Source organism: Perca flavescens, chromosome 14 (assembly GCF_004354835.1).
Source record: "Perca flavescens isolate YP-PL-M2 chromosome 14, PFLA_1.0, whole genome shotgun sequence".
In the NCBI taxonomy this organism is placed as follows: Eukaryota; Metazoa; Chordata; class Actinopteri; order Perciformes; family Percidae; genus Perca; species Perca flavescens.
Window position 1 is genome coordinate 5,401,656 of NC_041344.1, and position 26,199 is coordinate 5,427,854.

Consider the following 26,199-nt stretch of genomic DNA (forward strand, 5'->3'; position numbering starts at 1 on the left):
GCTAGAATCAACACAAACTGGAAGTTACATACAGCCGCGTTAACGGGAAAAGCTCTCTGACTCTTTAACGTACAAGTTGTTCATCGTGCCAGTCAGCTCAGCACCAGGGGGCGGAGCTTCTGGGGCTCCAGACCCCCCCAATGTTTTCTCAAACGCACCAAATCTTTTAGAGTTTTAAAATAACTTCAGCGTTGTATCACGTCCCCTCAGTCTCTCTGAGTAGAACGGCGAAACAAAAAGGAGCAAACGTCCCATCACTGGGGAAATATTGCCGTTCATTCTGTGAACTCCTACTCCAGAATAAAAAAATATAGGTTTCAAGAAATGCTGGGCGATATGGAGAAAATCGAATATCACGATATTTTGGACCAAATACCTTGATATCGATACCACAACGATATTGTAGTGTTGAATATTGGTGCTTTCACAACATATTTACACAATGAGATTTTTGATAAATAATCATCAGTAATGTGGATATAATAATTAAATGGGTAAAGGCAAATAATAGAACAGTTAACACAGTCTGGTAAGTTCAGAAAATGACATCACTTTACTGTAATGCAGCCTTTAAAACCAGGAAAAGACAACATTTATGCCATATTACGATATAAATATATCCAAAATCTAAGACGATATTTAGTCTCATATCACGATATCCATATAATATCGATATATTGCCCAGCTCTGGTTTCAAGAAATGCTGTTTATGCTTTTTTCTTTTGCTGTATTGTGGTTTCAGAATGAGGAAAACCTTTTTGATATAAAATGGGATGTCGGCTCTACAGGATGGAAACTATCATGTTTTTTTTTCCCAAACGATGCACAGATTTGTAGGCGTTCTATTATCAAATATCATGAAAAACTTTGGATATAGCCCTGGCAGACAGCTGAGATGATACTAATGCTCCCCAGAGGATGAACCCTTATCATCTTTCCCTTCCTGGACTTTGGCCCTTTTGATTTAGAAAATAATGCTAAATTGCTAGGTTTTCTTCTTTCTTTCTTTTCTTCTCTTGAAAACTCCATAAATCAGCACGGAGATTGGTTCTCCTTAACGGGAAAAAGCCACAGCCTCCCTGTTATGTTGTCTGGTTAAGAGATTTAATGCAGCACTTGAAACTGGAGAAATTAAGATTAATACTGCGAGGCCATGCCTTTAAATTTGAGAAAATATGGGGTCCTTTTATAGTCCATGCTGAATCTAAGCTTTAAATCTCCTCTCATGTGATTATTAGTCCCTGGTCGTTGTCATTGTAGGTGTATCCAGATACCTATCTATTTTTTTTTTTTTTTTTTTTTTTACATCACATCAATTAATCCTTTCTTATTGAACTGGTAAGCAACTATTATTATTATTATTATTATTATTATTATTATTATTATTATTATTTTTATTTTTATTTTTTATTTAATTTAATATTTTTTTTAATTTTTTTTAATTATTTATTTATTTTATTCATTATACTATATTAATGTATGTATACTATATGTATGTGTATACTCGTCTATTTTGTTATTTATTTTCTCAGATTTTCATTTCATTTTCACCTTAAAAAAAAGAAAACAAATGGTTATTTGCATTGCATACATCTGTTAATCTTGTATTCTGAAAACCAATAAACACAGTATTTAAAAAAACCCTCCATAAATCCCTTTGATATGAATGTTTTCATCTGAGCGGAGGTGACCACAACCTCTCGCTGTGCTTTCTGCACGCATCACTTTTCTAATACCGCCGGTGATCCAGGCTTCGCTCCCCCCTTTTTCTCAGATATTATTTCTTGAAAGTGAACAAAGACTCGGTTATCAGCGAGCGTCGGAGTCTGATTAAAGCTTTCTCTTATCGGAACGCTCTGTAAAGCCTGCGAGGTTTGATGGTTTTCATAAAAAAAAAAACATTTGTTCCCTTGATGTCATCACCTCTCGTTATCTCTCCTTTTCCCCTTTAGCAATCTTTTCCTTCTTTCTTCTCCTTTCCATTCCTCGCTTTTCATTTAGTTTCCTTGCCTTTTGATTGTCTTCCTCTTTCCTCTCTTTTAGAGTACCTTTTCTTTTTTTTCCTCTCCCTTTCCTTCCTAATAATTCTTCTTCCTCCTCCCTCGTGCCCGCATATCCCTCACGTAACGATTGGCCCAAAGAAAACTTTCCTTTCCTTTCCTTTTATCTTTCTTTCCTTGTTTCTTCTTGTGTTGTCTTCCCCGACGACCATGCAACTTTTTTTTTTTTGTGTCAAAATGTAAAAAAAAAAAAAACAATTCCAATGTTTTGATTTGTCTGAATATTTTTCTGCGCTTTTTTGACGTTTTTTTTCAGCTTTTCTGACATTGTTTTCCTACGTTTTTCAACCGTCTATATTATAAATTTTTCTTCACATGCTATGAAATTGAATAACACACCCACATTCAATGAAAGTAGTGAACTGATCATTCATTTAACTTGAGAAGAGCGTTGTTTTACAAATTTGGTTGAAAAAATACCACATTTCTGATGTAGAAACTCTTTTTTAAAATCGGTCAGATTTGACCCGAGGACAACAGGAGGGTTAATAATTCTTCTTCCTCCTCCCTCATGCCCGCAGATCCCTCACGTGAAGATCGGTCCGGAGGAAACCCCGAAGCTGCCGTACCTTCGCTTCGCCTCGGTGACCCTGTACCCGAGTAACGAGGACCTGAGCCTGGCCATCGGCTCCATCCTGCGCTCCTTCGGCTACCCGATGGCCAGCCTCGTCTGCGCCAAGGCAGAGTGTGAGTCTGTCTGCAAATTATTATTATTCTGCCTTGATGGAAACTCTAACTCTTAACATATACTAATATGCTAAAATGGAAGCATGCTGTTTTTTACAACTTTTTGTAACCCTTTCTTTTAGGCGTTTTTATTTCAGCGTTTTTGTAAAGATCCTATGACATGCTGCTTTTTGGACGCTTTAATATAGGCCTCAGTGGTCCCCTAATACTGTATCTGAAGTCTCTTTTATATAGACCTTAGTGGTCCTCTAATACTGTATCTGAAGTCTCTTTTATATAGGCCTTAGTGGTCCCCTAATACTGTATCTGAAGTCTCTTTTATATAGACCTTAGTGGTCCCCTAATACTGTATCTGAAGTCTCTTTTATATAGACCTTAGTGGTCCCCTAATACTGTATCTGAAGTCTCTTTTATATAGGCCTTAGTGGTCCCCTAATACTGTATCTGAAGTCTCTTTTATATAGACCTTAGTGGTCCCCTAATACTGTATCTGAAGTCTCTTTTATATAGACCTTAGTGGTCCCCTAATACTGTATCTGAAGTCTCGTTCCCGAAATTCAGCCTTGGTGCAGATTTTCTGTTGTGGTTGTGTTCTCCGTTTACACCTTCCCTCCTGGATCTATACGTCCAACAAAAGTGCAAAGTCACGTGTCAAAGTTCACCAAATTTGAACTCAATCAACGATCGCAGGAACTGATTTTGGGTGTGAAAGTTTGAAATGCTTGGCGTGGCCTTTGGTTTCCTCCAGTTCTCTTCCCTTTCCTTTTCTCTGTCCTTTTTGCTTCTTTTCTCTACTTTGCTACTTTCTCTTTAATCCCCTCCGCTTTGCCTTCATCGATCTCTCTTGTTTTTTCCACCCGACTGGGCTGCACCCGACTCACCATTTCAACGCTCTCCTGCTCTCGCTCTCAGCCTTTAACCGCGTCCTCGCCTGGTTAACGCCGGTGTTTAACGGGGTCCGCGCGTTGTCGTGAACGTTGCCGTCCGCCAGTTAAACCCTGCCGCGGCGCGATGAATGCTTTATGGCGGCGATTAGACGAGACACGCCGGCTGCGTCGGTCAGGGCCGGACTAGGAGAGAGTCTTAAAAACCGAGCTGATGCAAGAGCAGCAGCCTTTTTCTAAAAGTTGCCCAGGAAAACTTTCAAAAAGGCAACTTTCTCATTTACTTTTGAACTAAAAAAATCTCCCTCTGAATGTATTTACGACTGCAATAGACATAACTAGAGGGTTAGGGTTAACTAAGATATTTTTATGGACATAGAATGTCAAATTAATGGACTTTCAAATATAATCACCTTCATCCCCGTCTCTGTTTATTGCAGCTGGAGTTTTTTTTTTTTTTTTTTTTTTTTTTTAAGAGAAGTTATTTGTCTCTAATGAGCCCCATCAATTTCTGGAACCTTTTTCTCTTCTTCTCCCAAGTGGAAGCAATCATTTAAAGGTCCCATGACATGCTGCTTTTTGGATGCTTTTATATATAACTTAGTGGTCCCCTAATACTGTATCTGAAGTCTCTTTTATATAGACCTTAGTGGTCCCCTAATACTGTATCTGAAGTCTCTTTTATATAGACCTTAGTGGTCCCCTAATACTGTATCTGAAGTCTCTTTTATATAGACCTTAGTGGTCCCCTAATACTGTATCTGAAGTCTCTTTTATATAGACCTTAGTGGTCCCCTAATACTGTATCTGAAGTCTCTTTTATATAGACCTTAGTGGTCCCCTAATACTGTATCTGAAGTCTCTTTTATATAGACCTTAGTGGTCCCCTAATACTGTATCTGAAGTCTCTTTCCCGAAATTAATTGCGTCTGGGAGCGGTCTTTTTTTCGGGGAGGGACATGCGTCTCCTTTATGCGCCACTGAGCAACTCTCATAGGAATGAACGAGGGCTCCGTTTCAAATGCCGTATCCAGGTTTTTTTTGTTTAACATCCTTGTTTTTATGAACGTCTGTGCTACCGTTAACAAACCCCCACTGATTCCTAACTCCGCCCCGTAGGCCTGCTGCGATTGGAGGAGCTGGTCCACCGCTTCCTGATCTCCAGGGAGACACTATCGGTGCGGATGCTGGACGACAGCCTGGACCCCACCCCGCTGCTGAAGGAGATCCGGGATGACAAAGTGGCCACCATCATCATCGACGCCAACGCCTCCATCTCCTACCACATCCTCCGGAAGGTCAGGATGGCGAAGGTTTTATTGCTCCTTGTCAACACGAACGTGAGTCGCGCGTGTGCAGAACGGGCGCCATCTTTGACAGCTAGCAACGGCAACACCATTTGGACAAAGCACATAGTTACCAACGTGATAGGAAACGCAAAAGCGTTATTTATATATATATATATATATATATATATATATATATATATATATATATATATATATATATATATATATATATATATATATCACATCATCACATACCCTTCACCGGATTGGCATGGTTTTATGTCAGTTAGCCTAATAGCTGGTTTGATTTGCAGTGAGAGATGATCTTATGGAAAATACCCCATGCCAATGTCTAGGTATGGTGAAAGCTATGTGATGATGTTGGGGGGGGGGCTATTTTAATTCCAAAGACCAAGGGAACTTTATGAGGATGCATAGTGTCCTGGATCCATGAAATACATTTCTTTCTTTTACAAAAATAAAAATCTGCCTGCCTCTATGGGAATTTAACATAGGGGTGTACTCACTTTTGTTGCCAGCGGTTTAGACATTAATGGCTGTGTGTTGAGTTATTTTGAGGGGACAGCACATTTACACTGTTATACAAGCTGTACACTTAATACTTTACATTGTAGCAAAGTGTCATTTCTTTAGTGTTTACAAATATTTACTAAAATGTGAGGGGTGTACTCACTTTTGTGAGATACTGTATATATAAATATAGGCCTACATTTATATATTATTTTCCTTTTATGGGCAGTTGGTAGTTGTGTTTAGCCGCTATAGAGCTCCGTGATGCCAGCAATGGAATGCCGTCGTATCAGCGGTAGTTGGTAGTTGTGTTTAGCCGCCAAGAGATGACTGTGAGCCCGGTACAGACAAGTTTAGACACCCAAACCACAAGTTAAGCTTAGAAAAAATCTATTGTGATTTGGATTATAACACTCCCAGGTCGTTTCCATTTCTTTAAACCAATCACAGTCGTCTTGGGGCGGCGCTGAGCTCTGGACGCAGCGACGGTGGCTCTGCTAAATAGTCTCTGGAAGGAACTTGTTTTGGTGGAACATTTGCACCCCGATAAAAGAAAACGCCACATACAATATTAACTGAAGTTAACTGTTGACACAATACAGTAACGTGAGCTATTTAAATAAGCTGATACATGGTTAAACCTCATTGGCTCTTACCAGTGTATCTCTGTGTGTACTCCGTCGACAGCAATCCCACCAATCGGTCCCAAAACGTCCCAGACAGAGAGGAAATACCGTAAACATATTCTTTGTAAATCTTTACAATCGCTCCCTGAAAGAACTCAGCAGGCATGCCTTGTTGCACCATCCAAATTTTCTTCGAAACTTCCCATTTTCAGCGTGTAGCTCGCTGGCTCAAAGGTTCTGGTTGTTGTTTCTCAAAGCAAAGGGAGTTTGAGAACGGCAACACACAGAGAGAGAGCGGAAGTTAAGGGCCATCCGGCGGCGGCTATTCGAGTCGTCGTTGATCAAGAATACCCAAAAGCATAATGGGAACTGTAGTGCCAATACACATTTTACGAAATGACACTGGCATTCACATACAGCCAAAGGCTTGCAGGAGAAATGCAAACTCTGTTATGCTAAGAAAAAAGGCCCATGAGCCGTCGTCGTGCTTCTCTAACGTCTTTATTTCCTGCTTCGTCTTGTCTGTTTCTCTCCCTGCGGTGGTTGCAGAGTAGCACAGGACTTTCAGACGCGGGTTGGTTCGCTGCCAAACTGGCCGGTAGAGTCGACAGACTTTACAGCCCCAAACTATGTAAATCTACCAGCTCTTGGCAGGTTGTAATTTCACTCTCTGCCCGGTAACCTTGGGGGTCTGAGGAGTTCTGAATACAAAATAAAAAAGCGCTCAGTAACTCTGCCATGTTTGTCTTTCTATTTACCATACCATGCGGCTGCAGACAGAACACCTCAGAGACGAGGGCTCAGTGTGAGGAAAGGTTAATGGATTAATAACGGAGTCAGTCTGGAGCTCTTCCCTGAGAGGTTGCCAGTTCTAATCCCAGCCTGGCTGAACATTTGTGCCAGCAGATTTCAAACCGTGTGAAGCAGACATGCAGACTTTAACACAGGAGACAGGTGTTCCTTTCTGGTTTCAAACCACGAATCGTACCTTAAAGGTCCCATATTCTATGCTAATTGTTAGGTTTGTTGTTGTATTTTAGGTGTCTTTTAGAACAGTTTTAAATGCTTTAATTTTCAAAAGGCACATTATTTTCTCTTTTTGAATATACCTGTATTCCCCTTCTGTCTGAAAACCCTCAGTTTTAGCACCTGTCTCTTTAAGAGAACCTCACGAAAAAGCCCAGTTTTCACTGATTGGTCAGCGTATCCGGGCGGCTCTCTGAGTCTCGGCACCGTCATTGCAGCCGGGGAATGACTGTCACGGCACTTTCTACCTATTTATAGTATAGTTGTGACCATGGGCGTACGTTTCGTCTAACGGATAGAGGGGGGACAATAGACAATACAATTTCTTAAGAGCAATTTTTTGGACAGATTTTACCCAGATAACAGCGAAACATCAAGATGTCTTTTTACATCAGAACAAACTGGGCTTCTTTCAGCTATTATTCTTCTTATGATTACCTCCCAAAACTTTTCTGAACATCTTTTCACCGCTCACAGATCCTGTAGTTGTATTCCGACGCATAATGTATTCCGACGCATAATCACCGTTTTGTGTTATTTAAGAAGCAGGAACGCTCCGACACAGGCTGTCAGGGCGAAAATATAATTGGCTCCAATTTTGGGAAGAACTGCAGCGTGCAGAGGGGGAGAATATAAAATAGATGGTTCCTTGTTAGTTTTTTTTATAAACTTTAGTGTTTTCTGTTTGAGGCCGTGTACTTCCTGTTTCAAACATTAGTTTCTTGTTATTTTCTTCTCTGGGGACGTGCAGGCGAACGAGCTGGGGATGATGTCAGCCTTCTATAAGTACATCCTCACCACCATGGTAAGAGCTTTTGTCTTTCTTTGTCTTGCCCACTCATCTTCCATTGAACTCCACTCTCCCTCTTTCCTTCCCTTCGAAGAAGAACTCTCTGCATATTCAAAATTGTGGTGCTATTTTGAGCCTCGTTAGTGGTGTAGAAATAGTGACTTTTTACCCGTCCCCCGACGACTAGCGTTTTAAGGTAATTAGCGGTTTGCGCTAAAACTGGTCACATTCTAACACACAAGTTATCCTTTAATGTTAGTTCCCATCCAGCCAGCTAGCAGCCAGCCACCATCATTACAGCAATCCAAACCCAGTCAGCACCTAACTCTAGAACCATCAGGAAATAGACCATATCAGACCAGGGCACCCGAGTCAGAACAGAGGCCATCCCTAACGCTACGTCTCTGTAAACATTACTGGTGTTCGTTTATTAGCAAGACACGAATAAACGTTACTAAACATAACGGGAATAAACTTGAATGGGTAAGCTAGAACAGATGGATTCTAATCGACGATGGTGTTAAGCAATGAAAACTATATCTCCCATGATTCCACGCAACTTCACAACGTCATCAAAAAGTCTGTGTTTTCCATCCAGCGGCAGAAAATTACATATTGTACGTTTTAATTATTACAGTAACCATTTAAGATGTTGTATCGTCTGTCCAGTCTTATATGTTCTCCTTTCATGTCCTAAGATGATTTGTTGATCTTATGTTTATGTTTTTATGTTGGTTTTATGTCGGTTTTAGAATGTTTTTTTTTCTGTGCCATGTTTGTGTTGTGAAACAGGTTGTAGCACTATAACAAATTTCCCCTCAGTGTATTCTATTCTATTCAATGATGTTGGGACTTCTAAAACAAGTTGATTGGTTGACCGCAGTGACCTGTTCGTTTTCGCGAAGGGTTAAAATCTCAGACAGATATGCCGGAGCCAGGCCAATAATGGCCTTACAAACAAACATTAAAATTTTAAAATCAATTGTAAAATGCACTGGAAACCAATCGAGAGTGTAAAGAACAAGGGGTAATGGGTGCAAGCCTGTAGGTATTTTTTACAAAGGGGGCAGCATAAGTTGAAGGTTGGAAATAGAAGTTTGATTAAGGCCAACATGAATTGTATTATAGTAATCCAGCCTTGAACTAACAATATAATAAACATAGTGGGGGACATATCCTCTGCCTCCCCACCGAAATCTAAGCCTATATGCCCCCAGGTATTGCCTCCTCTCTCACCTCAACCAGCGCCAACATACATATCCTCTTTTACCCATAAATCCTCTCCTCCTCTTTCTCTTCTCATCAGAGATGCATGCTGGTCCCGTCGTCGTTTGTCATCTTTATAATTTCACTGTCTGGTGCCGTGCCCTTGTGCAGAGAGACTTTGCGCGGATAATAACTCTAAAGTCTCGGTCTCCGCCTCGTCTCTACATGTCGGCGTGTCGCAGACTTTAACGGAGCCGTTTGCAAGGGCGCTTCACGCCACAAAAAAAAAAAACAAGGGCGAAAATGCCATTTGAACCAGCAGAACCCTGGATAAGGACCAAAAAGTGAAATTATTTCCCCACTTCACCACTTCCACACACACCGCTCACACACCCGCAGCACTGTCTTTAACCTCACTTTAACTTTGTGTTAAACACGCTCTGCTGACTGTGACAAGGCGACAGAGTTCAGTTTGGCTGCAAGACGTCAGAGTGTGGCAAGTAAGGAAAAACAATAGGCTACAGGAAAGAAGCTGCAATATACTTAGGGGCCCTTCAGCTCCTACCTCGTTTGGTCCGGACTTTCTGACCCTTCAGTTTGATCCAAACCTAAATTACCGGTGTCAAACCTCCCCTGGACCACGGCCCGGACCAAACAGCTGGATTTCCGTCTATCAGTCAGGCTCAAACTAAACCGTGGCCCGGTTTGTTTCTAGTGTGAAAGCATTTTTAAACTGTTTTTTTGTTGTCGTTTCTTTCGGACTTTCGGACCAAACGCTAAGGGCGGGGGAAAAAAATCGATACAGTATAGTATCGCGATATTTTTCGTGGCAATACTGTATCGATACACAGACGCCAAGTATCGATCTTTTATGATATATGTGTCGGTCAGTCTGTTTGCTTGACAATCCGATATTGCAGTGAGATGAACAGAGAGAGAAATGTATTTTTTTCGATGAAACAGATGTTGACAACATTTTGCTTTGGGGACAATATTTGAAATTCGGAACAAATTTGAAGTTGGAAAAAGGGTAATACATTGCAATATATCGCAGAATATTGCAATATGTTTAAAATCGCAATAATATCGTATCGTGACATAATTATCGTGACAATATCGTATCGTGAGGCCCTCTGGTGATTCCCACCCCTACCAAATACCGGAAGTTCTGGCAGACAATCGTGGTGTTGTTACGGAACCCGTTGCGGCTCTAGGCAAGAAGCGCCCTTCTGAAGCGTTCACGCTACTATCGGCCAGGCGGTCCATGCTCACGCGAGGTAATGGAACCCGGTTTGTTCAGGCCCCATCCACTGACCCATCGGCTATCCTTTTTTAAAGGTACTTTATTAGTCACATACACGTACATGTAGCGAAATTCATTCTCTGCACTTAACCCAGTCCCAATCTTGACCTTAACTACTTGAGGTCAATGTCTAACCCCCAACCAATCGGGCTGCTTCACAGGGCGGGCCTTGCCCAGAACTGCAGTGGGATCCATACAAACACATTGTGTTATAAGAGAAGCGTAGCTCCTTCACAGCTCAGCGCTTAGTGTGTACGAGAGAGAGAGCGTGAGACGGCGGAATGCACAAAAGCTGTCGGCTATCAGAGCGGAGAATAAACTGCCAGTTTACTTGTTAAGCGGTGGTAAACGTACACTGTACAGGTTTCAGCTCGTCTCTGGGAAAAAAAAAATCCAGCAGCTCCTGAAAAAAACCCAAGTAAAGTTCCCGTGGCTTGCTTCTCAACAACACAACAAAACCAAAAAGAAAGAGCTGCGGTAGCACGGGAGAGAGCAGGAGTCAGCTGGAAAAGCTCCCAAAAAATGCCGCCAGCAGAGTGAGGACACGAGAGGACGGGGGGAAGCCAGCTCAACTATGTGATGTCAACGGGAAGTAGAACTTAAGAGACACCTGAGTCATGAATCTCACAAATGTTTTAATGGAGGGAGTTTTGGGGGGCGTCAATGTGACATTCTGGGTGAAGTAATCAGTGAGTCTCAGGTATTGATTAATAATCTCATCAAACCCCTGCACATACAGTACAGGCCAAAAGTTTGGACACACCTTCTCATTCAATGCATTTCCTTTTTATTTTCATGACTATTTACATCACATGCGTCAAACTCAAGGCCCGCGGGCCAAATCCGGCCCCTCGCAGTTTTTGATCTGGCCCACGTATCATTTAGGTTCACAATAAATTTTGGCCCACCTAGTTTTTGTAGCTTTTTCAGTGTTTTGCCACTTTTTCTGACGTTTTTGGGGCCTTTTCTGGCATTTTTTCCAATGTTTTTTGGTTATATGGGACACACAATAATCCAGTAAAAGCATGTGAATAAACTTAACATGTCTGGCCCTTTATGTGATTCTTAGTTTACAGTGTGGCCCTTAGTGAAATTGAGTTTGACACCTCTGATTTACATTGTAGATTCTCACTGAAGGCATCTAAATTATGAATGAACACATATGGAATTATGTACTTTACAAAAAAGTGTGAAATAACTGAAAACATTATATTTTAGATTCTTCAAAGTAGCCACCCTTTGCTTTTTTATTAATAAGGGAAAAAATTCCACTAATTAACCCTAACAAAGCACACCTGTGAAGTGAAAACCATTTCAGGTGACTACCTCATGAAGCTCATTGAGAGAACACCAAGGGTTTGCAGAGTTATCAAAAAAAGCAAAGGGGGGCTACTTTGAAGAATCTAAAATATAAGACATGTTTTCAGTTATTTCACACTTTTTTGTTAAATACATAATTCCATATGTGTTCATTCATAGTTTTGATGCCTTCAGTGAGAATTTACAATGTAAATAGTCATGAAAATAAAGAAACACATAAGGTGTGTCCAAACTTTTGGCCTGTACTGTATATGACGGTCACGTTCTCCTGAATGGGAGCAGAAAAGCACCTAAATCTTACTTATACTTATAACTATAACTAATCTTACTTTTTTGAAACTCACACAAAGGCCGCCTCGTGCTTTTCTTCACGGCGCGCTAACAACGGACGTCCCGTCTGACCTGAGCTGCAGTCCCAGCATCGCCGCGTCCTTCTGGGACACACTGTCGCAGTATTCCCCCCCCCTCAGCAGTGCCGACTCCTGCAGCCAAACTGCTCTTTGTCACGGCTGGCATGGCCTACCGTCTGACTGTGTACTTGGCTGAGGACGAAATTGGTTTGGCAACTGGCGACCAAAACCCGGCGGCAACGACAACAAAAGCAGCAGCAGCAGCTTCCCACCAGGCTGGGACGGGGTTAAGTAAATAAGAGTCGGAAGAGATTCAGGGAAAATACATTAACCTTACACGCAGGTTAGCGCTTGCTGCTAAACAAGCCGGACAGAACAGGTTCCAGGGTCTGAATACTTCCTGGACCTTGGACTGGAAGCTCAGGGTTTTGGACCTCAATCAAAATAGCCCCCCGTCCTCTCCTCTCTCCCCCCTTATACCCTCCACAGACCGTTTCTGCAGACTGCATAGATTCTGTGCCAGAATATTTTTACCTTGCTCGCGCCGAAGCCAAATGATGACGGTGACGGTCCGTCCGTCCAACACGTTGGTCCAGAGTGAGACGTGTCAACAACGACTGTCTGGATTTCTCCTTTATTTACTCAAAGAAACGACAATGAAAAAAAAAAAATTAATTAATTTAATTTGCAGGCATAGAGACAAATAATCAGACAAACAGACAGATAACCACTACAAACAGTACAGGAAGAAGAAAATATGCACGTTATATAAAGGTATAAAGGTGTCCCAGTGTTCACAGACTTGGACCTTTTTTTCAAGCCGTAGTTGTGTTTTGGTATTGAAAACTTTAAACTCACTTAATGTTTTTTATGCTCCAATGATATAATCATATTTAACAATCAATCAAAATGTTAATGTGCACATTACTTGACAATCACAATACCCTTTTTCACGGCAGACATGTTGACATGTCATAGTAGGAAAAACACAGTTGTGTTCAAAACCATTACTGATGGCTGCATTCCACTTAGGAGAGGTCCTGGTATTAAACCATTAATGATGGCTGCATTCCACTTAGGAGAGACCCTGGTATTAAACCATTACTGATGGCTGCATTCCACTTAGGAGAGACCCTGGTATTAAACCATTACTGATGGCTGCATTCCACTTAGGAGAGGTCCTGGTATTAATCCATTACTGATGGCTGCATTCCACTTAGGAGAGGTCCTGGTATTAATCCATTACTGATGGCTGCATTCCACTTAGGAGAGGTCCTGGTATTAAACCATTACTGATGGCTGCATTCCACTTAGGAGAGGTCCTGGTATTAAACCATTACTGATGGTTGCCTTCCACTTAGGAGAGGCCCTGGTATTAAACCATTAATGATGGCTGCATTCCACTTAGGAGAGGTCCTGGTATTAAACCATTACTGATGGCTGCATTCCACTTAGGAGAGACCCTGGTATTAAACCATTAATGATGGCTGCATTCCACTTAGGAGAGGTCCTGGTATTAAACCATTAATGATGACTGCATTCCACTTAGGAGAGGTTCTGGTATTAAACCATTACTGATGGCCGCATTCCACTTAGGAGAGGTCCTGGTATTAAACCATTAATGATGGTTGCCTTCCACTTAGGAGAGGCCCTGGTATTAAACCATTACTAATGGCTGCATTCCACTTAGGAGAGACCCTGGTATTAAACCATTAATTATGGCTGCATTCCACTTAGGAGAGGTCCTGGTATTAAACCATTACTGATGGCCGCATTCCACTTAGGAGAGGTCCTGGTGTTGGGCATGCTGACTCACAGAAATAGCTCACTGGGACACTTGATGGAACTGAGCCATCGTTAAGGTTAGCAATTTCAGCTGTGCTTTTCCTACTATGACGAGTCAACATGTCTGCTGTGAAAAAGAGTCCATTATTTACCCTGGGGAAAAAAATGATCAAATAAAAGCAGCTTCATGAGTGAGGCCCGCGGTGCTAATTTCATTTAACGTGAGCTGAAGAGCAGATGCCAGAAGTCATCTTTTTTCGGGTTCGTATCCGCGATGGTTGCAGCGTCCGTTTCAAACTGGACCCTTGCCGGCGTTGACTTCACAGCCGAAGCTAAATGTTTCATTGGCCGCGTGTGTTTTCAGAGCAAACACAAAGGCTCCCAGGGCCGAGTGGCAGTTTGATCCGGGTTTGTTTCCGCAGCAGAGCTCCGTGTGACACCGACGCGCCTTCAAGGACTATTTGAAGTTCTTTGAAAATCCCCAGTGTTTGATGTCCATCTTTTTTTTTTCTTTTTTCTTAAACCTTTATTTCTCTCTCTCTCTCTCTCTCTCTCTCTCTCTCTCTCTGTATGCCTGCTCTGAATCTAAAAATTAAACTTGACGTTGTGCGGCCTACAAAAGAAAACTTCAATCAAGCCCTTCGCTTGCTTCTGTCTCCCCCTTTCCTTCTGCTTTTCTTTCATCTTTTTCCTCGTCTGGGATTTCCTTGCCACTGTGATCTTTCGATAGCTAGTTTTTTGTATCTCGCAACTCCTGCCTTTTCCACAAATGACTAACATGAGACGGACAAGAAGGTGTAACTTCTTCTCCCTCTTTCTCTCATCTCTCTCTCTCTCTCTCTTAGGACTTCCCTCTGCTGCGTTTGGACGACGTGGTGGGCGATCAGTCCAACATTTTGGGCTTCTCCATGCTGAACGCCAGTCATCCCTTCTACCTGGAGTTCATCCGGAGCCTCAACCTGTCCTGGAGAGAAGGCTGCAATATCACCCCGTACCCAGGACCGGCGGTGAGGGACATTTAAGACACTGTCCTCCCACTTGAGAAAAAGAAAAAAAAAAAAAAAAAAAAAAAAACGCTCCCAGACATCGTTTGTACGGGAGCGTACCTATGTTCCCACAGCCCTATGTTCCTACATTTCTAAGATTTCTTTTCAAAATTAGGCCCTATGTTCCCACAGTTCCCACATTTAATTTTTCATAAATTTGTATCAGATTTCATCCCACTTTTTTCCAATTTGGTAGCCAATTACACCCAAACTATTATACAGTAGCAATGGACTACAAATGGAATGTAACCCTAACCCTAACATAGGGCTTAATTTTAAGAAAAATCTTAGAAATGTGGAACATAGGGCGGTGTCAACCTTTTTGAGTCGTGAAGGAAGGAACTTGTTTTGGTGGAACGTGTGTACCTTCAAAAGCTGTTTTAGTCGTGCGACAGAAAACTCAAATTGAACAGATGGTCTAGCTAGCTGTCTGGATTTACCCTGCAGAGATCTGAGGAGCTGTTAACCATAGTCCTCAGAAATCACCAGGAGTTTAGAACGCCAACACAAAGAAAGCAGGTCGAAAAGAATGAAATCCGGCAGAATTTTCTACGGGAACCGGAACAATCCCGGAAGTGGAACGTCGTGGATGTAGACTAGAAGGTAGGGAACTAACAACTCATAATGGTATATGGTTTCGGAGTTACTGACATATACACACAGGGAGACAAACCTGTCTCTGTGATTGAAGAAGCTGTCGATTTTTAAAATTGTCTTCTGCAGATTCGGGTTTGATTGCACACAGTTGTAAAGCAATGCCTTTAATCTTTTCACTCCTCCTCCATCGTTCTTTTTCTCTGTCTCTGTATCTCTCTCCTCCTCCACAATGAAAAGACCCATCAGGACAAATCAATCTTCTCCGAGCTGTTTGTCTCATTCGCAGCTCCGATATCCGCTGAGGCAATAACGCCTGAGCAGACAGCTTTAATGAAGATAATAGTAATGACAATGGAGTTTGTCTCAATCACCGGAGACGCCATCGTCGCTGCAGCGAGCGGCCCCTGGAGATTCATCATCTCATATTTAGCCACTTAAGGTGCATGACGGAGTTGCGTAAGAGCCATTAGTCTGGTTGTTTGGATTGTAATGAACTTTATTATTGCGATGATTACTCTTATTACTTAGTGATCAGATAAAGAGTTTCAGTGTGAAATGACTGCTGGCACAGAATGAAGTGATGGAAGAGCCCTGGCGTTTCTTTCCTCAAGGAAGGCTGGTTATTTCATATTTTTTTTGATGATGACAATGATTTGAAAGATTCAAATAAGCAATGAATGCATTTTAAGGACGAGTTTTTGGTTGTATCTGTTTTGTTAGTCATTGAATGAATGAATGAAATCTTTATTTCGAACGATTAAAAGAAATATATATATATATATATATATATATATATATATATATATATATATATATATATATATATATATATACAGTTCAGGCCAAAAGTTTGGACACACCTTCTCATTCAATGCGTTTCCTTTTTATTTTCATGACTATTTACATTGTAGATTCTCACTGAAGGCATCAAAACTATGAATGAACACATATGGAATTATGTACTTAACAAAAAAGTGTGAAATAACTGAAAACATGTCTTATATTTTAGATTCTTCAAAGTAGCCACCCTTTGCTTTTTTATTAATAAGGGAAAAAATTCCACTAATTAACCCTGACAAAGCACACCTGTGAAGGTAAAACCATTTCAGGTGACTACCTCATGAAGCTCATTGAGAGAACACCAAGGGTTTGCAGAGTCATCAAAAAAGTCAAAGTGTGGCTACTTTGAAGAATCTAAAATATAAGATATGTTTTCAGTTATTTCACACTTTTTTGTTAAGTACATGATTGCATATGTGTTCATTCATAGTTTTGATGCCTTCAGGCAGAATCTACAGTGTAAATAGTCATGAAAATAAAGAAACACATTGAATGAGAAGGTGTGTCCAAACTTTTGGCCTGTACTGTATATATATATATATATATATATATATATATATATATATACACATGGCTTTAAATTCACTTTATTCACTAGCCAACATGGCTAGTACATTTTTTTTTTGGGGCATTTTATTCCACAGGACAGCTGAAGACATAAAAGGGGAGGGGAATGACATGCAGCAAAGGACATTTTAACAAATGTTAATAACTTTATTACTTAAGGTGGCTATAAGTAACTTTCAGTTTGTGTGGATTCTAGCGGCCGGATGAAGATTACGTTTTTTTGTGCCAAACACAATTTCTTGGCGGGAAACAGACCAATATGGCACATTGTTTATGGAGCAGCCGGTCGATTCAAACAGGCACAGTGTTGGTGTGCTTCATTCATCACCGGCCAAATTGGATAGTAGCTTTACAATGTTACCCGCCAAAGTTAATTTTTACCCATATTTGGCGGGTTGGCAGGTGTCAATTTAAAGCCCTGTATGCATATAAAATGTATAAACAAATTGCAAAAAAATTAAATACATAACAAAAACACCAAACTAAATTTCAATATCACACTTGAATCGTTGGAAAATGGATAGGTAGAAGCCCTAATCTCATCAGTCTTAACCACAACTAAATCACAGTCAAACAGTCAATCAAACAGACCATTTTAACTTATACAAAAATACTGCTCCAATTAACATCCTATCTAAGATATTGAGGCTATGGGTAACACTTTACTTGAAGGTATCGGCATAATCATAACTATGACATGACACTGTTATAAACGTGCCATAAACGGTATAAACAAGTCATAAACGTTTATGACTTCTGTCATTAAGTGTCATTCGGTTTTTATCATGACAAGTTGACATTGTTTGGGTTGTCTTGATTATGGCAACTTGACATTAATCAAAGTGACATTACCAGAAGTTGTCTTGGTCATGACAAGTTGACAAGTTTGGCCCCCCCTTCAGAAGCCAAATGAAAGTTCATTTTAGTTTTTTATTAGTGCTGTCAAACGATTAAACTATTTAATTGCGATTAATCGCAAAGTAAGCGCACATTTTTATCTATTCTAAATGTCCCTTCATTTAGTTTTTCGTCCCATTATTTTTTCCCTCATTTTAATGCTCTTATCAACATGGAAAAGTGGATCGGCTTGCTTTGTGCTTTTGTCGCCTGGCTTTGATGAGGGGTGTGGGGGGGACGGAGAATTAGCATCAGCTGTGTGCTTGGCCATATTCAGACTGGACGTGCTGCGATGATAGCTCAGCTCACAACGGCAAAAACACACAGATCGCTTTGGTCTTGTCAATGGAACCATTTGGCAACTTTTTAAAAGTAAACTTTCCATTCAGAATCTTATTGGCGTCCATTTCGGCGTCTCGCGCTAGCCATCCAGTCAAAACGTAACGTTAGCCTGCTACTCTTTGGCCGGCTCGCAAGCCCAAACAAGTGTGTGCGGCGCGCCTGTTGTTGTGTTTGCGGTCTAGCTAGATCCGGTGTGGTGTTGTAGTTTTTCTAACGTTTTCTAAACTACAAAGTTTGCTAGGCCATAGAGAACGTTAATCTCACGATAAAAAAAATGTACGCCGTTAAAATGGGTTTGCGTTAACGCCGTTAATGACGCGTTTAACTGACAGCACTAGTTTTTATTGAATTTTTTAGTTTTTTCCCAGTCCACAAACTGCTACTTTCTGGTCCTGCAAAGGAGTCATCATGAGGTGTTTGAGGTCGATGGGAGTGCAAAAAGCACCAGGGTTCACATCCTGCATGTTGTTCAGTTTAGCATAATAAAACACTTTCAGACCAAAAAGAGGGGGAACCACTGTTCTAGACATCGAAACAAACGATGAGGCAATATCACATTCAGAGTTTATTTAACCGTGTGTTCCTTAAAGCCGCTTCACATGTGAACTAGAGGAAAACAGCTGCTGGACCTGACAGACAGATTGGTGAGAAGCTAGCAATTACTTTTCACTCTTTCCGTCTCTGTCTCCCCTCTTCCATCTTTCTCTCTTTAAAACTGTAGTTAGTTATTGTCACCCAGCCCTGAAACTATCAAGTCGGAGAGAACCTCAATCACACTCAGTCATGCATCCATCTTTTTTTATCAGCCGTCGACAGACTTTGCAGCTCTGCCTCCATACAATTTGTCTGATTCCCTCAGAGTGTCAATTTGACTGACAACTGATTAAACAGACCAGAACGTCAGACGCTGATAGGATCACTGAGCTGTGCGAGGCGCACGCTGAACGCCGCTGATAGCAGGAGCTGCTATCATTCCCTGACGCGCTCGCCTGTAGGAGCACCAATGAAACACACAAACACGGTTTTCTATTGTGTGTGTGTGTAGGACGCTCTGTAGGACTCTGTTTTTGTGTGAACAATATCAATCAAATGGCAGAGAATAATCAGCAACTCTGCAGCTCGACTGAACTTTCTAGCCTCTTTTAGCGCCTAGTCAGGAGGAGACCAAAGCGGAGCTAAAAGCAGAGTGCAGTGTTGTACTACTCAAGACCGGTCTTTGTCTTGGTCTCGGGTTAAAAAGGACTCCAGATTTGATTGCAAGATCAGTCAAGCTGATCACCACAGCTGCTGGGATATCACCAAATTGCCTGGGTTTGATGTTAAACTTCTTGCTTCAAATGCAACCAATAGCTTAAAAAAAATTCATGACTAATTTACCACTGTTAATCACTTCTCCCTGACCCTTTAACACGCACTCTCAATAAAGTGAATGCGGGAAACAGGAGAAAAAGCTCTGGCCATCTGGCACTGATCTGTTCCTGGTCTTGACTCAGTCTCAACCCCTGAAAGTGTCGGTCTCGATACACTCAGGCCTTGGTGTTGGCTTGGTCTCGGTTTAGTGGGTCTTGACTACAACACTGGCGGAGCGAATACGGGACTTATATTCATCGCAACGCGTTCTCGCGATCGGGTCCGTAAGATCTACGTACGAAAAGGTATGTAAACTAGGCGACCGCCGACTGGTCACGTGACGCCGGCTACAGAGCACCCTGACGCGGAGCGGCTTTTGGTAATTGTGTTTAGCCAACAAAATGGTACTGTGAAGCAGGTACAGGCACCGCCAGATGACATCCTGATGTCCTATCAGGGGCCATGGTAGTTGAGTTTAGCCCTAGAAGAAAGTGAGCGTAATGCGGCGACAACAGTGACGTTTAGGCACCAAAACGACTAGTTAAGTTTAGGAAAAAGATCACGGTTTGAATTTGAAACAGTCCCAAGGAACAACATGCATTTCCTGGGTGAAAGTATCGCTTGAAAGCGCTTTGTTACATGACCCACTCATCCACCCTGACTTCCTCACTACGCGCTCCACAGCGTTCTCATACAGCGGCAATCAATGTGGTGCATACAGCAAAAATGAACTGAAATGCTTACGAATTACAGTGCTGTACTTTTCGTTGCTAAATGGTTCATGAGAACAGCCTGCGAGGACACAAACGTGACTCCAATGAGATGATCAGGTTGCTCCTTGTTTGCTGGATAAATAAAATAGCTTTGTAGTTTAGCCTAGCTTAGCAAAAACACAGGGGAAACCCCTCGCTACTACCAAAAGGGAAAGAATCCGGCACCGCAAATAGTATTAGCTAGTTAGGAGCTAAGCTCCTTAGCCATGCATCCAAAGCATCACCTTCGCAGGACGTCTGACCTCCTTTTTTGCACCAGTTTCAGCTGTTGGTTAATAGGTGGTTATTGTACTCTTTATAAATTGTGTGTGTTGCAGCTGTCGTCGGCCCTGATGTTCGATGCGGTCCACGTGGTGGTGAGCGCAGTGCGCGAGCTGAACCGCAGTCAGGAGATCGGGGTGAAGCCACTGAGCTGCACGTCGCCGCTCATCTGGCAGCACGGAACCAGCCTCATGAACTACCTGCGCATGGTACACACACACATACACACAAACACACACACACCCAGACGGTCTGCCAGTTTGCAATTTCCCCTATAGATTTTAACATTTAGGGTCCTATTTTAACGATCTAAGCACACAGCGTGAAGCGCGGGCGTGTCCAAATCCACTTTTGCTAGTTTGACGGTGGTAAAAAAGGGTCGGCGCATGGTTCAAAAGGGTTGTACTTAGTGTCTTTATTAATTCATAGGTGTGTTTTGGGCGTAACATGCCAAAAACCAATCAGAGATCATCTCCCATTCCCTTTAAAAGCCAGGCGCGTTTGGACCTTGGCGCATTGCCATTATGATGGTGGATTTGCACCATAATATTTTTATCTGTAATCTTTTGCATGTGTGTGTGCTGCTGCGCTGGTTCCTGTGTGTGTGTGTGTGTGTGTGTGTGTGTGTGTGTGTGTGTGTGTGTGTGAGACAAGCATAGTGTGCGCGTGGTGTAAATAAGCCTAGGCACATTTTACTAATGCTGTTTAAATAACAATTAAATGCTGCGTTATTGACTTTAGACCAGGTTTTTGTTGGTCAATGGCGCAATCACTTCCCTCTGCCTCAAGATAGCAACACGCCCAGAATGCACCTGAACACACCTCCCTGTAAGACCAGCACGCCCTTGGGCGCCAAGATGGGCGCAGGTGCATTTTTTATTTAAACGACGTGGGCGCAGGACGGGAAACTGACAACTGTCTTAAACTAGCAAAGACACTTGCGTCGGGTTTTTGCGCTGCGCTTTGCCAGTTGCAAGATAGGGTTCTCGCTCAATGCTGGACCAGTTTCAGAGATTGGAACATAGGGAAATGGGATCCAGGTTGAAAGACCATTTTAAACCTTTTAAAGGGCGGAGGTAAAGGTGGGATGCATGGGTCAACAAAGTTGACTTTGACATATGACACTACTGTGCGCATCCCTTAAAGGAATACGCCAGCGTTTGTTGAAATAGTTCTTATCACGGTCCACCCTGGCTGTAGATAGGTGGGGCAACACATTTTTTGTCTGTGCAAGTAATTAGGTTGTTTTTTTTGTCTTTTGTTGGCTCACTTTTTCTCACAACATGCTAACCGGCAACATAGGATCCCATTCACTACGCTAAGCTAACTGGCGGCCTAAAACAATGCATGCACAAAAGATGCGTTGGCCCACCTATCTACAGCTAGGGGGAGACCGTGATAAGCCCTATTTCAACAAACGCTGGCGTATCCCTTTAACATCTGTTACCGGGACATCGGCGTTGCTTTTGTCAAACCGCCATGAGCGCCATCTTTCCGTGACATCAACCAAGTAGTTTTTGCACCCAAAGAAAAGTTTTGTAGCTGTTTTAGAAGACAAACAAAACGTTGACCTGCTGATGGAAGCGTCGGATAGACCACAAAATGTGTCTTGATTTTGAAACCAAACCCCCCCCACAATATGTATTTTGGAGTTCAGTTTGGAGGACCCGTTGATGTCGACGATGATGGTGAGTTGCTGCAGATCAGAGCTGGACTCATCAGTGCTGCTGCTGGACAGAGACAGGGAGAGAGAGAGAGAGAGAGAGAGAGAGAGACAGAGAGAGAGCGACAGAGTGTGTCCTCTTTCCTTGTTTCTGTCTGCCTGCCACTTCTTGTTCCTTCCATCCACTGAGGATGCCTCCCCTCCCTCCCTCCCCTCCCTCCATATTGTTTTTGTTGCTCCCAGTGCATCACTTCATCATCTCTACAATGTTTTTGGCAGCAACCAGAGACCTCTCTCCCTCATCCTCTCGCTCTCGCTCTCTCTCTCTCTCGCCACAGTTTTTGGGATGTAATTCATCTCGAGTCATGCAGAGAGACACACACACACACACACACACACACACACACACACACACACACACACACACACAAGCACACAGACAATCACACACACAGACACAGACACACACACTTACATGCACAGATTCATTCATCATGTAGGCTACGTGCACTCAGTTGCACATTACTCACATAAAGTCAGGCACAAATTGCATGCTCGGCTGCACTTGTATCAAACAAACCTCACGCTCATTTGTAGATTTCAGCACGCAGACACGCACACACACACGCACACACACTGAATCAATAATTGCCCTTCTTTTTATGTGTCATTATACTGCAGTAGGTTCAAAGCTAATTCAGCTGCTACGGACATTTTTGTGTCATTCCACCGTGGGTCGGGTGCTCTGATATGCCAGGGTAGCCCTGCTACCCTGGCATATCATATCATAGCATCATAGCATATCATACCCTGGTTGATAGGTGAGTGGCTCCTGCTTGCTGGCAGGAGCCACTCACCTATCAACATTTTATGGTTTCTCTCTCTCGCCAGGTGGAGTACGACGGTCTGACGGGTCACATTGAGTTCAACAGCAAAGGCCAGCGGACCAATTACACGCTGAAGATCCTGGAGAAACACCCCAGGGGCCATAAAGAGGTCAGACATCAAAGGGGGCCAAGTGGGAGGCGGACAGGAGGGTTCAATTAACTGTTTAAAATCCGAATATGCATTTAATCAGTCCTTCCGTTTTTTTGTGATTGTTGCGGGCAAAAATCCGTGATTATGCGCCACGTTTTCTAAAAATGCGATGGAATATGCGGGATATTTATGCAATTTTATGCGATGAAATTGCGGGAACTTGCAAAAACTGCGGTTTGATGATAAAGAGAAATAAAAGCGATTCCCCCAACACCCTGCTTTTCGATGATGTTCACGACGCTGCTCTTGTGTGAACATGTGAAGTAAACGCAACATTTTTCAACTTCCTGCTAAGATATATGTGACTTTTTTGCAACGAAAATGCGGGGATTATGAACTCATGCAAGCACCGCATGTTTTGTGCGGAAATTGGCAATTTATGCGGCAAAAGTGCGGCGTATTTGAAAAAATGTAGAAAGGAGGTGCAGAAAAAATAAGGGAGAAAAAGAGGACAGACTACTTCCCACAAACTAAATGTGGGAAGGATGGAATTGCCAGGGCCGAATGTTTATTTTAAGCCCCCAACATCTTCCAGGCAGCGCTGCCTGGAAGGCACTAGGATTAGGCAATGGTTAGGGTTAGGGTTAGGGTTAGATGCCTTGAAGTCAACGGTCGCAGCGCTGCCTTGAAGTCGACGCTGGGTGCTTAAAACGCCATCGAGACAATTTTTGTCCCAGTCCGCCCTTGGTCACGATGATGCCATTTTAAAAACTGGCCAGGGACAACAGATTAAAATGAGCCTACTGAGCTAACTCTGGCTCTTTTACAGTTGATTTGCTGTTGATTAATGAGCGCTGTACCTGTCAAATAAATAAATGTAATGAAAATTGAATAAAAACACCCCCACAAATCCAATGAAAGTAAATATATGGTCCTTATTTTCACTTGTGACGAGCGTTTTATGGAACCACCCATGTTATTTTGGGGCAGTTTGATTTAAAGTAACCCAAAATGTTTGATATAGACATTGCCTTCGTGGCGTCAAAATGACGTGGATCTTGCCGGCGCATCCGGATTTATAGCGCGCAAGCCTAAGTCGCGCACCACTCTTTTTTTTTTGGGATCCGAACAAGTAGGTCATCGAATCAAATCGAAGCATTGACGTCAATGCTGCTGCCAGTTCTTCTTCTTCTTCTAGTCCGTGGAAATAGCAAAGTCGGTAGCCTTTGCTCATTAGCGCCACCGCTGTTCAGGAGAAGACTGCAACTAGTGTCGCGACCACCAGCGCGGCTATAAATAGTTACAGTGGTTCCATGACGTCACGGCAGCTGGGCTGCGGCCGGTATAATTCAGGCTTTATGCATTCAATGTAGCCAAAGCATTAGTGCTACCCCCGTGCCCTTCTTCAAGCCCCGCCCCTTTTTCACTTCCGTGGACCTTAACGTGTCAGAGACGCTGGCTGTTGTGTTCTGGTTTCAGATCGACGAAGACAGTCGGTCAACAATAAGATACAATACAATACAATACAAGCTTTAAAAGAACAACAAAGGAGTAAATAAAAAGCTTCAAAAATTGTTTAAAAAGTGACAAACGTGGAAAAAACCGTGGAAAAAAAGCTTGACAAAACGGCAAAAGCCCGATGTTACACAACTATGTTTTCTTCTAACCCCTCTTTGTCCTCTTCTTCCTTCCTGCACGGACAGATCGGCACCTGGTACTCCAACAACACGTTGGCCATGAACTCCACTTCCCTGGACCTCAACGCGTCAGAGACGCTGGCTAACAAGACGCTCATCGTCACCACCATACTGGTAATGTAGCCTACACAGCGTAGCGTTAGATATCACCGGTTGGCATTTGTCGAGTTATTTGGGAGTCTTCCCGTCGACCATGAACTTATTGTCTTTACGGGTCAAAATTGAAAATTATCTTCATTCGGACCTTTTTATTGACGTTTTTTGGCGCTTTTTTCGATGCTTTTGAAGCTTATTCAAACGTTTTTGTTACTTTTTCTAACCCTTTTTTTATATTTATGGTCAATAAGTCTAATTTATATGGCATTATACCTAACTTTTGAGTTTTAAAAAAGCAGAAATTATGAATTATTTTGACTCATAGTTAAGATCAGAGGATTTTGAGTGGATCACAGACAGAGGTATATGTCACCGTTTAGTCACAATACTGTTTTTTGAAACCATTTAAACAATTATTTTTGGGCAATTTGTTTGAAAGAAACCTGAGTGATTTATTCAAAAACGTATATGTATATATATATATATATATATATATATATATATATATATATATATATATATATATATACACACACACACACACACATATATATATATATACATATATATATGTATATATATATATATTTATATATACACATACACACCTATACATACATACATACATACACACACACACACACACGTACATATACATACATACATACACACACACATATACATACATACATACATACACAGACACGCACATATACATACATACACACACAAACACACACAAATATACATACATACACACACACATTTTTTTACAGTGCACAGAGAGGAGCTGCCCCTTGTGAAGTTGCGTGCCGACACCGTCAACACTGCACTAGCTCAGAGCGGCTATCGTAACGTTAGCTGCTGCTGGTCTTGCCGTGGGATTAACTGTACTAATAAAACCGTTGAAACCCCGCGGCCACGCTGCTTTGAAAGCTCCCCGAACCGTCATTTATCAGTCTGATTAATACCCCTCTCAGTGGCAGCTCCTCCACCCATATCTTTATAATGGCGCTAACCGCTAACCGGAGCTAACCGCTAATCAGAGCTAGCTCGTTGCCAACCGAGCCTTCAGTTCTGCGTGCCTGTATCCATTAACTGCATGTATGGACTCGAGCCCGAGCAAAACCCTTCATTTTATTAAAATGGCTGTAAAAGATTTAAACTTCAACTCAGAATTGTTTGAATGACAGAGATCAGCTCAAGGTACGGTGTAGCGTTAGCGTGCTAAGTTG

At 42.1% G+C, this 26,199-nt stretch overlaps 1 protein-coding gene across 1 annotated transcript in view; it reads left to right on the plus strand.

Moving 5' to 3' along the window:
• Positions 1-26,199, plus strand: part of LOC114568120 (glutamate receptor ionotropic, kainate 5) — a 107,931-nt gene that overhangs the window by 34,017 nt on the left and 47,715 nt on the right. Inside the window, exons 4-10 of the mRNA XM_028597516.1 lie at positions 2,582-2,747; positions 4,751-4,929; positions 7,855-7,908; positions 14,703-14,864; positions 20,587-20,739; positions 23,085-23,189; positions 24,875-24,982. Of these exons, the coding sequence (XP_028453317.1) occupies positions 2,582-2,747; positions 4,751-4,929; positions 7,855-7,908; positions 14,703-14,864; positions 20,587-20,739; positions 23,085-23,189; positions 24,875-24,982 (927 nt within the window). The remainder of the gene's footprint in view (positions 1-2,581; positions 2,748-4,750; positions 4,930-7,854; positions 7,909-14,702; positions 14,865-20,586; positions 20,740-23,084; positions 23,190-24,874; positions 24,983-26,199) is intronic.